General features: G+C 41.8%; 1 protein-coding gene across 1 annotated transcript; it reads right to left on the reverse strand.

Moving 5' to 3' along the window:
• Positions 1-1,871: 1,871 nt before the first annotated feature.
• Positions 1,872-14,952, reverse strand: LOC117412733 (butyrophilin subfamily 3 member A2-like). Its single transcript, XM_034021284.3, has 12 exons — positions 14,801-14,952; positions 11,107-11,170; positions 10,659-11,000; positions 9,662-9,943; positions 8,978-9,097; positions 8,364-8,390; positions 8,097-8,123; positions 7,349-7,375; positions 7,089-7,115; positions 6,734-6,760; positions 6,048-6,074; positions 1,872-4,740 (listed from the first exon to the last, which is right to left on the reverse strand). The coding sequence occupies exons 1-12, from the start codon at positions 14,921-14,923 to the stop codon at positions 4,373-4,375; spliced, it is 1,461 nt and encodes a 486-aa protein (XP_033877175.3). The 5' UTR covers positions 14,924-14,952; the 3' UTR covers positions 1,872-4,372.

The following is a 14,952-nucleotide window of genomic DNA, read 5'->3' on the forward strand; positions in this document are numbered from 1 at the left end:
TGCCACTGAAACTACAGAGAAAACTATTAATGCTGTCGAAGCCAAGGTAAAACAATAATGAGTATCGCACACTGCCTAGAATTAAAATAGTCTGAAGCGACATTACCGCTTGGGAAGTTCCAGACTTCTTCAGAGACGCTTTCACTCCGTCTGCACAGCCATGGAACCAGTAGAACCTTGGGCCGCAATGCATCCCATAAAGAACACGTTCCTCAGTAATCAAGCCAGCCTCTGATCTGGAGATTTGAGTGAGAAAGCGAGTGAATGCTGCGAGTATGCTGCTGCCAGATACCTGAAACAAATACAACGTGGGTACTAAAAACTATCTACACTGTGGAGGAAACAATCTTATCGATTCGTTTTTCAAATATACTCCAAATTCAATAAAATTAACCAAGTATGCAAAATACATTTTGGAGTAAAATTATGACAGTGATATGCCAGTTGTGTGAAACAATTTGTTTCTGACATTTACAAGTCAACGTTAAAGCTGTATATTTAAGTTAATGCTGTATTATATTTAAGTTACCGGGTAAACGGGTATAGAAGTAAACCAGGGCAGACTCTTTCATAGCAAAAGCCTGAAGCTACCTTCTTTTGCAGTTATGTGATCAGTTACATGGAGGAAATATGCTTAACTTTCTTTTTTTATGTATGTGCTGCTTTAGGAATATTTATATGCTATATTCAAACACCATTCCTTAAAGTTTTGTGACTAGGGCCTAATGTGACACTTTAACATACGGTACTGAAGCTTTTGGCCCACAAGAGGGCGCTGTTTCTCCGTTTTAGAACGAGCACATGCCCTGTATTGAAAGAGGAAAATGCAATATTTCAGCTCCTCTTCTCTGATCTCGGTTAGTCATTTATAATCGATAACTCATTCTCCCCTCCATCTTTTTTTCTCTGATATTTAACAGATATGTTTGGCAATTCTAATGTGCATAATTATTACTACTGTTTTTATTATACAATTGTATATTCACCCATTTTGCTACTAACTTTTGTTATTGAAAATAAAATGGTAATTATGAATAAAAAGATTTGTAAACAAAACAGCAATACAGTCTTTTGGGACTGCTGTCTTATTCAGAGATTTCTACATTCTGGTTTCCAAAACGCCCAAAAACTGTTCTGCTTTTGCATTCTGCATTTTAATAATTTGCTATTAAAATGTTACTTCAGTCAATGATTTTACTGCATTCTTTTAACAATGAAGTCTTCTCTACTGCCATAACTTTCACATGTGAAAACACTATAGATGTGTTTTTCAGTTTTTACCGTTGCTTTTTCTTCTTGCACACCCGTTTGCTCACTCAAACTGGCCTACCTTCTGTGTTTTACTACACTGTGCTGTGCTTGTACCAGTGGGACACCAAAGCAGTAAACTTTGAGAAGGGGCTGGTTCATTATCCTCTGTTTTATTACACTGTGCTGTGCTTGTACCAGTGGGACACCAAAGCAGTAAACATTGAGAAGGGGCTGGTTCATTATCCTCTCTGTTTTATTACACTGTGCTGTGCTTTTACCATGGGGATACCAAAGCAGTAAACACACATGCTAAATGTACTTGCTTTATACGATATTCAGGGATCTTTACAAAGTCACATACACATTGGCTCATTCCAGCTCAAGTGGGAGGTGTTGTGTTGTTTTCTCCGTTTGTAGATGATGATGATCCATACACCGCATGTGATTCAAGGCAGGGGAGGATTATGCCCATTTTAAGGTCAAGAAGAGTTGTATTAGTATCATTTAAAAACTTTTCCCATAAAATAAATGGCCAACATTTACTTTCCCTAATTTTGAGAATGTAGTGTGCCCCCCTCTTCATAGTGACATTGGAAGGGTTACCAAATCAGCCACGCTCGTTTTATAGGGTCAAAAAGCATCTTTATTTTCAAGGTAAATGCTGAACCAACATGACAGTATATACAATCTACTGAAACAAGCACTTCTTCATTTACAGGTTGTCAGGGAGACTGTCCTCCCTTTTAAAGCTGGCCTGTTTACCTTTGAGACTGGGTGAGAGACAGCGATACAGGAGCTTCAGGAATATCACGGTTCACATGAGTCTCGCTGTTCCTGTTCCTCACAGCAGATCAGTAGTTACCAGGTAAGCACATATTCGGCATTGGGTCGTAGATCTCGATACTACTTGGTTTCATATGATTATACTGCACTGTCACATCAGCACAAGTTAAGCAAGCACATGCACAACTATCAAAACTGATCTCCTCATTTGATTTAAAGAAACCACAATACCAATTAGACTAGCTCAGCCAATCAAATGACAATGCGCTAAGGCTTGCGGATAAGCTAAGCCAGTCAAAATACAACATCATTTACATTATTTTCACAGTAAAAAAAAAAACTGATTATAACAAGAACATCCCTGTCTTTCATTGTAATGCGAGACCAGTTTAATGTCCTGGAGTTCTGAAGCAGTTTGCTGACCCTCAGAGCTGCCCTTCCATTCAAACTGCCAGGGAATCCACTCTTTGTATTTATAAACCAGAATGGATGCTGCAAGCCGATTGGCTGTTGAGGATTGTTTACCATGCAGTTAAAAATAAAATTAAATCAAACTTTTTTATATAGCATCTCTCATGGCATTTCAAGACGCTAAACAGAAAACAACAGTTCAAAACATCAACAATAAAACTGCAAAAGCCATGCAAACAGTAATAAAACTCTAGTGCATCGAGAAATAAAAACAGTTAGGAAGCAAAAGCAAAATGATTAAAATGGAAGTGATAGATTATAAAAACAGATTTTCAAACTTGACTTAAAAATTGCAACGGTAGATGCCTCTTATATTGAGCCAGGCAGAGCGTTCCACAGTCAGGGGCCACCTGTGTTTCTCTTAAAAGCCCTTGGGACAGGAATATAAGGGACTAAAAGATCCCTTAAGTATGATGGGGCCAGACCATTAAGGGCTTTATAGGTTAAGCGTAGGACCTTAAAATCAATTCTAGACCGCCCCGGGAGCCAATGTAGGGCTGCTAGCACACAGGAAATATGTTCACATTTGTGTGTTCTTGTTAGAACCCTGGCCGCAGCATTTTGTACAAGCTGTAATCGGGATAAAACATAGCTTACGATACCTGAAAATAGGGCGTTGCAATAATCAAGCCTAGATATTTCAAAAGAATGCATCAAACTCTGAGCATCCTGCAGTATAGGATTCGGAAAGGCTGTGCACAGATTCACAACTGATAAGCTTCCCAATGAAGCTGGTTTGAAAAGTCTAGGTGATAATGTGAATATAAAATGAATATCGAACTTCAAACCAACTTTACATCGGTGCTGACATAAACCACAATGATAGCCCATTAGTGACCAAGCATTTAAAAATGCCCGTCATGTATTTTTGTATTAGCTTCTCCAGGTCAGCAGTAGTAATGCGTGGAGAGCGAACTTTGTCTTTGCCTCCTTTTCTGTATCTTTTCATTATCAACAAAAATACATGATGAGTCACTAACAAGGCTAACACTGCAGGTTATGTCAGCTCTGTTTACGGAGCGATTGAGACCAGCACGGAGGCTTCATTCATTTGAATTAATTACAATAAATGGAAACGTTGAAAACCTCCAGTTTAATGTTTACAACAAATAGAACCTCGTTTGAGGGACTATTTTTTTCTCCAAAGCGGAAGGATATATAATAAAATGTATTTTATAAGCGGGATAACATGCTCCAGGGCTTGTGCGTTGTGTTGCATTGACATATGGCTTTGTTTGTTAATGCAACACAACGCACGCCCCGCTATCCCTGAAAACAAACGGCTTTTAATATTGTCTACGGAATAGTTGGAATAGCTCAGCAGTTAAGATTGTCTGAGCTATCCTCCCCGAAGGCAAAAGATAGAAGTTATCATCCAGAACTTCAAAACGCTTCATCAGAGTTCAGGTAAAACTGTAAGAAAGGAAGTCAAGTAGGCAAATGTTTTGACCAGTCGTGATGCCTTTAGTCCTGTATATTTAACAGGAATATCAAAGAAAGCACTTGCTGAACGCTTCTTACAGTTTTACTTTACAAGAACAAAGCTTTAAAAGGGTTGTTCCATCCCAAACCAGCAGATCCAGTCAGACACTCCCGGTATACCCATTGTGACTGTGGTTAAGCAATCAACCACTGTGAACAATTTGTCAAACTTCATTTAATGTTATCCCCTTGGACAGAACATACAGCACAACTGGAAACTACAAACAGCGTGCACCAGAGTGGGAAGGAGTAATCCACCACCATCCCGCACAGTTCTGCTGATTTCTGAATGAAACGGTGACCCCAAAATCATTTCAGCGACCACTGCCCCCCACCCCCCTCCTCTGAGACTCTCCCTCCTCCTCCTACCCCCCCCCCCTCCCCCTCACAGACAGAAGGGTACAGCTTTGTTTTTGAACTCGGTGTTGAAGGTGTAGAGCCTCTGTTTCCTCTCGGCATCGTACACAGAGAGCTGCTTCTCCTCCCAGTCCAGCAGGAAGCCCAGTTTGCGTGGGGGCTCGGAGGGGGTGATGGGGAAGGGGGAGGAGAGGAGGGCACGGAGCTCTGAACTGCCCTTCATACTCAAAGCACACACCCCCTTCTCAGGACACGCGCTGGAGCCGTCCTTCCCTCCCACCGCAGTCTTGATATCCATTCCATCCTCAATCACACCTACTATCCAGTCTTTCTCCCGCACAGCCACCTCCCAGTACGGATTACCAGAGCTGAAGCCTTCCTTCATGCCTGGTGCGGCTGAAGAGGTGTGAGACAAAAGACAGGATCTCCTTTTACACTAGCAACATTATCATTGGCTCTCTTTTAAAAGACTGCTGACCCAGGCTTTGATTGCTTGTCTCGGTGCGAGAAACATTAATATTAGCACTCCTAATGCACCTGCCATAACACTGTCAATGAGGTGTAGGGTTACCATGGGCAGTCAGGACGGCACTGATTGAAGTTCTGTATTGTGTTGTTCTGTACTGTGTTGTACTGTACTGTGCTGTGTTGTATTGTATTGTACTGTACTGTACTGCATTGTGTTGTGTTGTATTGTATTGTATTGTATTGTATTGTATTGTATTGTATTGTATTGTATTGTATTGTACACAGGGTGGAAATCTGCAGCCCCTTTTGTATGGTGAAAGTCTCAATGTTTTGTTTCAGTCCAGTGCAAATTTGGCCTATCAGTGCTCGTCTGGTTCCCAGTAGCTGACTGACCTCAAAACCTTTTCCTCTTGTCTTTTAAAGACAATCGCGTTATTTGTCGGTGCTCTATGGAAGGCCACTTGTGTCAAAAACACATTATTTAGAAAACACTTCAAATATTCAGTACACATTCTCATTTGAATTTAGAACATACAGACCTCCATCTGGCAAATAAAGAGACAACTGCTGTACATGTGTGCCAGGATACAAGGCACGTTCACTCCTGTCTGATCACACGCTGGTGCTTGTAGTTTTGTAGGTTAGAGGTTAAATCAGTTTTGTTAAAGCGATCATGTAGTTAAAAACTAAAGATGTCAATCTTTCTGATTATGTACTATATATTAGCTTGTACATTATATTAGCTTATTGAATGGACCGATGGTTTTTCATTACATTTGCCAATGATTTTTCTATACAGCAAACTTTGTGCTCTATATTGATTAATGTGTGGCTAAGAAATAAACGTGTTTGCTTTATATTCAAACCCAAAGGGTCTTTCCTGGAAAGATTGAAAACAAGTTAAAACTCTAATGGAGCGCTTGCCTTTAAAAGACTCCAGTAACTCAGCATCAGTAGGAAACCCATGCCATGCCCTCACCCCCGTGTGAAGAACAGTCTCCACTTACCTTCCAACGGGGCCCCCCGGTCCTAGTTTCTGTGCTGCTCTTAAAGTAATGGCTATAGGGTTAGCTTTACAAACTGCTTTTAAGATTCTCAACACCTGAGTCACCCCTGCTTTCTTCTTTGTTCTAGGCTGATGCATTCACTTTCCTTAAGCTGTCTTTTAGTCTGGCAGCTCTTTGTAATATTTCTCCAGACAGGTTTGTAAAGAAATGCAGAGATGTGACACTTACTTGTGTTCTTTGTGACCCGTGCCCATTCTGAAAAAAACAAATTGAAATAAATTCATATTCAAAAACTATTCCTCAGTTCTGTGCTTGGGCTAATCATGTGCTTTATATGTTGTAGATGTTCCTACCAGTTTAATATGCTATTGTGTGTGTGTTCTGACTGTATCATTCTCTACTGCGGTTTCAGCTGCTCACATTGATATTCACCAGCCACACTCAACACTAGGGGCACTGCTTCTGAAAACAAGACTCCTAATACAAGCTAAATAAAATGCAGTGCGCCCGTGCTTTTAGAAATCACCATCAGGGGCATGCTGCTGTAAATTGCAACTTTTATTAGGAGAGAGAACACACGCAATAACTTACTAAATAAAAAGTAAGAAATTAATTGTTAGCCAAATGTAGAATGTTTTTGAAAACACATTTTTTGGGGGTAGAGTTATGATATGGTTAGGTGTCTAGTCCAAATATATATATATATATATATATATATATATATATATATATATATATATATATATATTTCTTTCTTTTTTGTTATATTTTTTAATAGATTTTTTTTTGTTAAAAAAGCAAGTGTTTTTTTACAACGTGTACGTGCAAGACCCTGCCACTAGGTGCCAGTATTGCTTGTACAGTCTCGCACTGCAGATCTTTGGAAAATCATAAAAGCGCATATCAATCAATACCTGACTTGTTGACAACCCTGGCTTTAGCTGTGGAAAAAAAGGGAAAACAAAAGGCTGTTATTCTACTGAGACAGACAGACAGACAGATAGCTAGACAGATATAGGGGTGGATAGAAGCACTGTTCCACACAATTAAAGGATATTAAAAATTACTGAGGAAACTGCCTCCCTGCACTGTCCATCTTGGTTCTGTATTAGTTTACATACAACACCTGCTCCATGCCTGAGCTTAAATGTTACCCAGCAATTGTCCTGTGCGAATCCTATAGATACCTGAGTGAAATGGACGGACAGACAGACTGGTAGATATTCCAGTGAAACAGAAAGATATAGTGTATATTTAGATTTCACTTACAAAGTTCACTCTTCAGTTTGTCATATTCTAAAAAAAAAGATACACACATATTAGAATCACATACAGGATGTTTTAATAAAGTTTTCATTTGAGTGACTCCTGCTACAATACTGCCATGTTATCATTTCTATCAGTTTGTATTGGAAAGAGATGACAGTAGTCTTGAACCACAAGAGACAGGGAAAAGGGTGGACTGGCTAGATTCACTTCTATTCCATTGGTGAGAAGGCTGACAGACAGCAGTCTTAGGATTGTATTACCTTCTTTAGCATTCTTCTTTTCCTTTTCTGTGGATTTAGAGAAAACAGTTTTAGATTTCAGCTCAAGGACTGTACAGTTTAGTCATCATGAGCAGTGAGAAGAGAATCTTAAAATAACCTTGTTTTAGTAATATTTTAGTAATAGAGATATTTAGAAACAGAATTTGGCTGCATCAATGTCCCAGAGTGACATGAACAAAATGGTGATTTTCAAAAGGCAAAGAAAGAGAGAATGAAGAGAAATGAAGCTGCATTGCAGAGATTTCATTTCATTTATCCAACAGATACCAAGGGTGTTGAATCTCATACTATTGACGGCTTGATTTGGTATGAACTAAGGATTGCAGTGGTGAAGGGCACCAGGTTTCTTTAGTTTGAGTGTATGGAGAGGATCATGTAAACCTGCAAGGAGCACTGTATGTCATGTGCTTTCATTACACGTATTTATACCACGAATGATTACATTTTCCAGCAATAAGAATACAGGGTTGTGTTAGGGCTGAGGTTAGTGAATTATTCAGTCTTTTTGAACTTTTCGACTTCCATCTTTTAAAAAATGTGCTATTTTGTGATTATCAACACTATTTGTAAAATGGTGCAGCAAGTCACAATGAAAATGAAAAAAAAACAGACACACACACTCAGAGGCACCCTAAACTCACCCCTCCCATCCTCACTTAATGACATAGCATAAAAACAACTCCTGGATATTTAGTCACAGGAGTGGTATAAGAAAACACATTCTCACCATACTGCTCCAGAAGAGGCTCTCGTTCTGAAAGACAAAGGGAGATTCACAGAGATTATTATGAGACTGACACAGTTCTAAATCCCAGTGATGATGTCATCTCGTGCATGGAACATTCACCACCATTTGAACATTACCTATTTGAGTTTTTTTTTTCTTTTTTTTACTTTGTCCTCTACAAGTTGTGTTTTGACATGGGATCAACATTACATTTTTCAAGAATATTTTTTACAGTAAGCTCCCTCTGTCCCTCTCTCTCACACTCACCTGCTTCAGCAGCTTGGCGTTCCTTCACTGGAGAGAGAAAAAAAGAGAGATGAAACATAACTCAAATCCAAATGCACCTCTCTATCTACAGGTATCTATCAGTGTTTCAACCAGCTGTATCTGTCTGCTAATTACTGATTACCATGGCTTTTACAGTATTATCTGAACCTTCATTGATTGACTAATGGCTCTGGCACCCTGTTTGGAGCCTTATATATTATATATTACTAGAACATGCATATTTCAGTTGTATCTGAAGGCTGTTGTGAAGCATGATTTTTTTTGTTTTTTAAATAATGCTTTTCTCAATGCATATATGGCCTCACTGTATAATAAAGGGCACATGCATGTTTTCAGTTTGGATTCTTGTCTGACACTCCACCTCTGGTTCGTTCTTTTCTTAACCTGGCTCCTTAACCTCACAAGCAGTTTGGATCTTGTGTTTTGTCCTCCTAGGTCTCTGTTTAAGCAGTCTGAACTGCCAGGTGATTTCATCCTGATACAATATTTTGCCCATATTGGGAGACTGTCTGTTTGTATGTGTATGTGTTTATCTGTCTCTCTGTCTGACTCTCTAACTGTCTGTATGTTTGTCCATCTCCTCGGGTCCTCACCTCGGATGGCTTCTCTCTTCTTGCTGTACTGCCAGAACACAACCCCGGCGATCACACCGAGAATCAGCAACAGAACGATGAACACAATAAGCCAGGGAGAGACACTGGGAGGGAAATCACCTGGGGGAGAGGAGAGCGGAGGGCAGGAGAGGATAGATGGGAGGGAGGAAGGATAGAGGGGAGAGGACAGACAAGGCGAGGGAGAGCGGTCTCTGTTCAGTACAGGGTTGCGCAGTGCGTAGACCACACACTGACGCTCTTCTCCTTCCTTTCTCTCTCCTTCACTTGCTCCCTCCATCTCACTTGTAATGCTCAGTTTCGTATGTCTCTTTCCCCAGCAGTGTCTTGCTCAGTGTGCAGGTCAGGCCCCTCTCTCTCTCTCTCTCTCTCTCTCTCCCCCCCTCTGCTTCCCTCTTCCTCTCACTCTCTCCCTCCCTCCCTCTGTCTCACCTGTAATGTTGTCTTGTATGTCTCTTTCCCCAGCAGTGTGTTGCTCAGTGTGCAGGTTAGGCCCCTCCCTCTCTCTCTCCCTCTGCTTCTCTCTTCCTCTCACTCTCTCTCTCCCTCCCTCTGTCTCACCTGTAATGTTGTCTTGTATGTCTCTTTCCCCAGCAGTGTGTTGCTCAGTGTGCAGGTCAGGCCCCTCCCTCTCTCTCTCCCTCTGCTTCCCTCCCTTGGTCTCACCTGTAATGATCACAGTCTCACGCATCTCTTTATCCAGCAGTGTGTTCCTCAGGCTGCAGCTCACTTTCTGCTCGTCTTTTGCATTGATGGTCACCTTGTTTATCACCTTTATCGGCTTGCCCTGACCCATGGCCTCCGATTCCCCCCGTCCCAGCAAGCTGCCATCGCCTCCAATCCACGAGACCTGAGGAGCGGGGGCCCACCCAGAGGACTGACAGGAGAGAGAGATCGAGAGAGCGGTGGGGAGGGAGGAGAGTAAGATCAAAGGGCGTTGACCTACACCTGTGAGACAGGAAGAAAGAGAGTGTGAAACTATACTAAAAAAAAAGCAAAGACAAATCTTGACCAAGTACAGGCATATTGAGCACAGCCTGGCGATCCAAACAGATTGACAGACAAAATAAGGCCTGTGAAAGATGGTAGAGACAGACTGAGATGCATTGTGTTCTGTCCTGTAGTAAGGGACACATTCCTCCACAAATTCAGCAGCTGGATTAAAAACTTCATGCAACTCAAAGATGAAAAAATATGGACGCATTACTGGGACAGCATAAGAGACAGAATTTAAAAACAATGCACTTTCTGTTATTTTTATATATAATATGCATAATAACATGCATACTTTTAACATGCTGTGTGTGAGGGAGACAGGGGAGACTGTGAGGGAGATGGGGAAGAGAGGGGAGTGAGTGTGTGAGGGAGAGAGGGGAGAGAGTGTGTGAGGGAGAGAGTGAGGGGAGCGAGAGGGGAGTGAGTGGGTGAAGTGAGAGATAGCGGAGTGTGTGTGTGAGGGGAGAGAGATGGGGAGATGGGGAGATGGTAGAGAAAGAGAAGTGAGTGTAAGGGAGAGAGGGGAGTGAGGGAGAGAGGGGAGTGAGAGGGGAAAGAGGAAAGGGGAGTGAGGGAGAGCGAGGGACAAAGAGGGGAGTGAGGGGGAGAGAGTGTGAGGGAGAAAGATGGGAGTGAGTGTGAGAGAGAGAGAGAAATGGATACCTACTCCACACTTCCAGCTCCACGGTCTTCTCCACTTTTTCCCGTTTGCTGTCTGTGGTCTGGCACAAGTAAGTCCCCTCATCAGCAAAAGTGAGGTTGAGTAGAGTCAGGGTAAGGTCACCACGGGTCAGCTTGCTGAGGTCAATGTTAGCACGCCCCCCCTCGAAACTGGATCCTGCCCTGCTAGACCCCAGATGGTACGAGTAGACCAGCAAGTCATTTGGTTTTTTAAGCCAGGAAATATTCAGGGGCGTTGCATCGGAGATGGGGGAGATGGAGCAGGGGAGAGAGACCTCTTCAGAGAGCATGCCCTTCACTGGAGAGTCTGACGTCTTCAAAGAGGTGGCTGAGAGAGAGAATTAGGTTAATATAGGTGACAGAAGAGGGAATAGGAGAGAGGGAAGAGGGAAGCAGAATGAAGTGCAATTCAGTTTCATGAACAATAATCTTACCCTCCGCAGTGCTGTGCAAGACAGAGAAACACAGGAGGAGCATCCACTGTTTCATTGTGAGGACCTGAGAGAGAAAGCGATACGGAATCAATACAAACTCTGCATCCAACACACTGCACCCTCCACACTGCACCCAACATACTGCACCCTCCACACTGCACACAACATACTGCACCCTCCACACTGCACTCTACACACTGCACCCAACATACTGCACCCTCCACACTGCACCCAACATACTGCACCCTCCACACTGCACCCAACATACTGCACCCTCCACACTGCACCCAACATACTGCACCCTCCACACTGCACCCAACATACTGCACCCTCCACACTGCACACAACATACTGCACCCTCCACACTGCACTCTACACACTGCACCCAACATACTGCACCCTCCACACTGCACCCAACATACTGCACCCTCCACACTGCACCCAACATACTGCACCCTGCACACTGCACCCAACATACTGCACCCTCCACACTGCACCCAACATACTGCACCCTCCACACTGCACCCAACATACTGCACCCTCCACACTGCACCCAACATACTGCACCCTCCACACTGCACCCAACATACTGCACCCTGCACACTGCACCCAACATACTGCACCCTGCACACTGCACCCAACATACTGCACCCTGCACACTGCACCCAACATACTGCACCCTCCACACTGCACCCAACATACTGCACCCTCCACACTGCACCCAACATACTGCACCCTCCACACTGCACCCAACATACTGCAACCTCCACACTGCACCCAACATACTGCAACCTCCACACTGCACCCAACATACTGCACCCTCCACACTGCACCCAACATACTGCACCCTCCACACTGCACCCAACATACTGCACCTTCCACACTGCACCCTCCACACAACACACTGCACTCTACACACTGCACCCTCCACACTGCACCCAACATACTGCACCCTCCACACAACACACTGCACTCTACACACTGCACCCTCCACACTGCACTCTACATACAGCACCCTCCACACTGCACTAGGGGTGAGACGATTCATTGTGTATCGTTTACTTTACAACACGATACGATACACCTTCGTGTAGCAGCCTGCCTTGTTTGTTGTGGACAGAGAGGAATCAGGAAGCGAGCATGTCTGTACAAACTCGCTGCTATGACTTTGCTTTTTTTTTGTTTTAATTTAGTCATTACCAATTTTTTTTTTTCTCCCAATTTAGAATGGCCAATTATTTTTTAGGCTCAGCTCACCGCTACCACCCCTGCGCTGACTCGGGAGGGCGAAGACGAACACACGCTGTCCTCCGAAGCGTGTGCCATGTAGCCACCCAAGAGCTGCAGTGTCGGAGGTCATAACCACATTTAAAAACAGCACAGTGTAGAATAGTATACAAAATAAAGTAATATACTCAACCTTAACTTCAAAAATACAAATACTTGGTAATAACATGTATGGTATAATAATAATAATAATAATAATAATAATAATAATAATAATAATAATTATTATTATTATTATTATTATTATTATTATTATTATTATTCTAAGTCTTACAATAATCTACTGAGTTAGTTAAGTATGATGCAAGCAAAAATGATGATGTACTTTTTAAAAATATTGAAATTGTTATTGATTAGACATCACAACTTAATGCTGAAAAACTTGATGAACAAAGTTTGTACTTTAATAGTGATCAAATACATTGCTTGTTTTTTTTTTTTCTCTCTCAGAAATGTGGTAAGGAGATATGGTTAATTCAACTAAAATGGATATCCCAGGAACGCTAGTTGACATACTGCTTTGTCTGTACATTCAAAATAGTGGTTTACAACTTTGTGTTTTTCATTAGTATCGCGATACGTATGGCACCTTGGTGCATCATCTCACCCCTACACTGCACCCAGCACACTGTGCCTGTTCTTACAGTCAGCGTTAACACTGCCCCTCACCTCTTCTTAAACACCCACACAGCTCGCTCCCAAGCATTTTGTAAAGGTTATGCTCAGATGGCAAATAGAATTGAGTAATCTGCTTCAATATGTGACACTGGTATCACAGAAGGATGAACATTGGAACGCCTAATATTGTAACTTCTATTTAACATTTCATGTATTATTATTTATTTCTTAGCAGACACCCTTATTCAGGGCAACTTACAATTGTTACAAGATATCACATTATTTTTACATACAATTACATTATTTTTTTACACATTATTTTTACATACAATTTTCCATTTATACACTCTGGGTTTTTACTAGAGCAATCTAGGTAAAGTACCTTACTTTGCTAAAGGGTACAGCAGCAGTGTCCCCCACCTGGGACTGAACCCACAACCCCCCAGTCAGGAGTCCAGAGCCCTAACCACTACTCCACACAGCTTTCTGTAAACATCAAAAGAGATATACACACACATACACCCTCTGAATATTGTCAGTGCCAACGTCAGCGGCAGTACCGGAAATTAAGGAATAGCAACTAGTCTTTGGTTTGAATGACAAGTTATAGAAATCAAACAACTGGATGCAGACTGATTACTTTGAATACACTTTATCAACACACTGTGAACAAGTTACTGAACAAACAGTATGATCAGCACTAACATGTAGTCTCCAAGATATTTGTAATTACTAAAACTTACAAAAACAGTATTACTTCCGCGAATACATTTTAGCACCTAATGGTAACCTAACTTTACAAAACTGGGTGAAGTGTGTGAAATCCGGACCCAGACAAAACTAGACCAACACAAAATCGATTCCCTATCTTCATTTGGCAAATGTTTTTTGCTCCGGTCCCATAAAATGGGGGACACTGGTTGCACGTGTTGTGTTACGTCACCAGCACTGTGCCCGACTTATTTCTACAGTGCACTGCAAGTTAAGTTTTCGAAGTTATGGAAGCAGTTCACAGTAAGAGCGCAGTTCAGATTTATTTTCGGATAGTACTGAGAAGTACTAAGCTGTATTAGGCTACTTACAACATCGTTATGGGGTGTGGTTTGAATTTAAGCACGAGCCACATTAAGCGTTTTTCACGTTGAGCGCATTTCACCTAAGCAGGGTTGTTTAGGGAGGGCTTAACGTTAAGGTTTAAGCCTGTTATCTGTAAAGGTTTCTAGGGGGTTCGTTTGAATGTAAGCACATTAAGCCACGTTAAGCATTTTAGGAATTCCCCTCATTTCTGCCATCATGACATTTCTAATAATAGAACATAACGGACTCGACTCTTAATTGTGATGCACACAGCTTATCAAGTCCAATCCTCTATTAAAATAACAAATTATAAAGTGACCATACTATACCAAAGCAGTAATTCACGACAAAAAAAAAACAACGTTTATCATTTATGATCATTTCAGAGTGAGCCGCGCCCTACGCTTACTTTACTTTCACTTTTACTTACGAGCAAGCTTGCTGGAAAACGAGAAATGACAAAACATTTTAATAAAAAAACAAACAAACAAAAAAAAAAAAAACAATGAACGAATATTAATGTAGAATGTATCCAGTTTTAATACAATAACTGACCAAACTGCAAAATAATGCGAGGTGTATGAAAATGTAGAATCGAAAGTGAAAGTATTATAGATTCTTAGAATCTTATTTTCTTCTGTCGTAAGGAGAGTAACAGACAGATAGCCGACTATCTGAAAAGTCAGTGAATCGGTTTTCCCATGTACTGTACCTGTTTCCGAGCCGAGCCAAACCGAACCGAAGCGCTGTGACTGCCGTTTGGTCCAATAGAGTATTGTGCGCAGTGCAGGCTGCCGAAAGGTTCTCCTATTACACACCCTCGAGAATCAAGCATACAAATGTAATTCTCCGCTCCATGCAGGG

This window comes from Acipenser ruthenus, chromosome 23 (genome assembly GCF_902713425.1).
Source record: "Acipenser ruthenus chromosome 23, fAciRut3.2 maternal haplotype, whole genome shotgun sequence".
In the NCBI taxonomy this organism is placed as follows: domain Eukaryota; kingdom Metazoa; phylum Chordata; class Actinopteri; order Acipenseriformes; family Acipenseridae; genus Acipenser; species Acipenser ruthenus.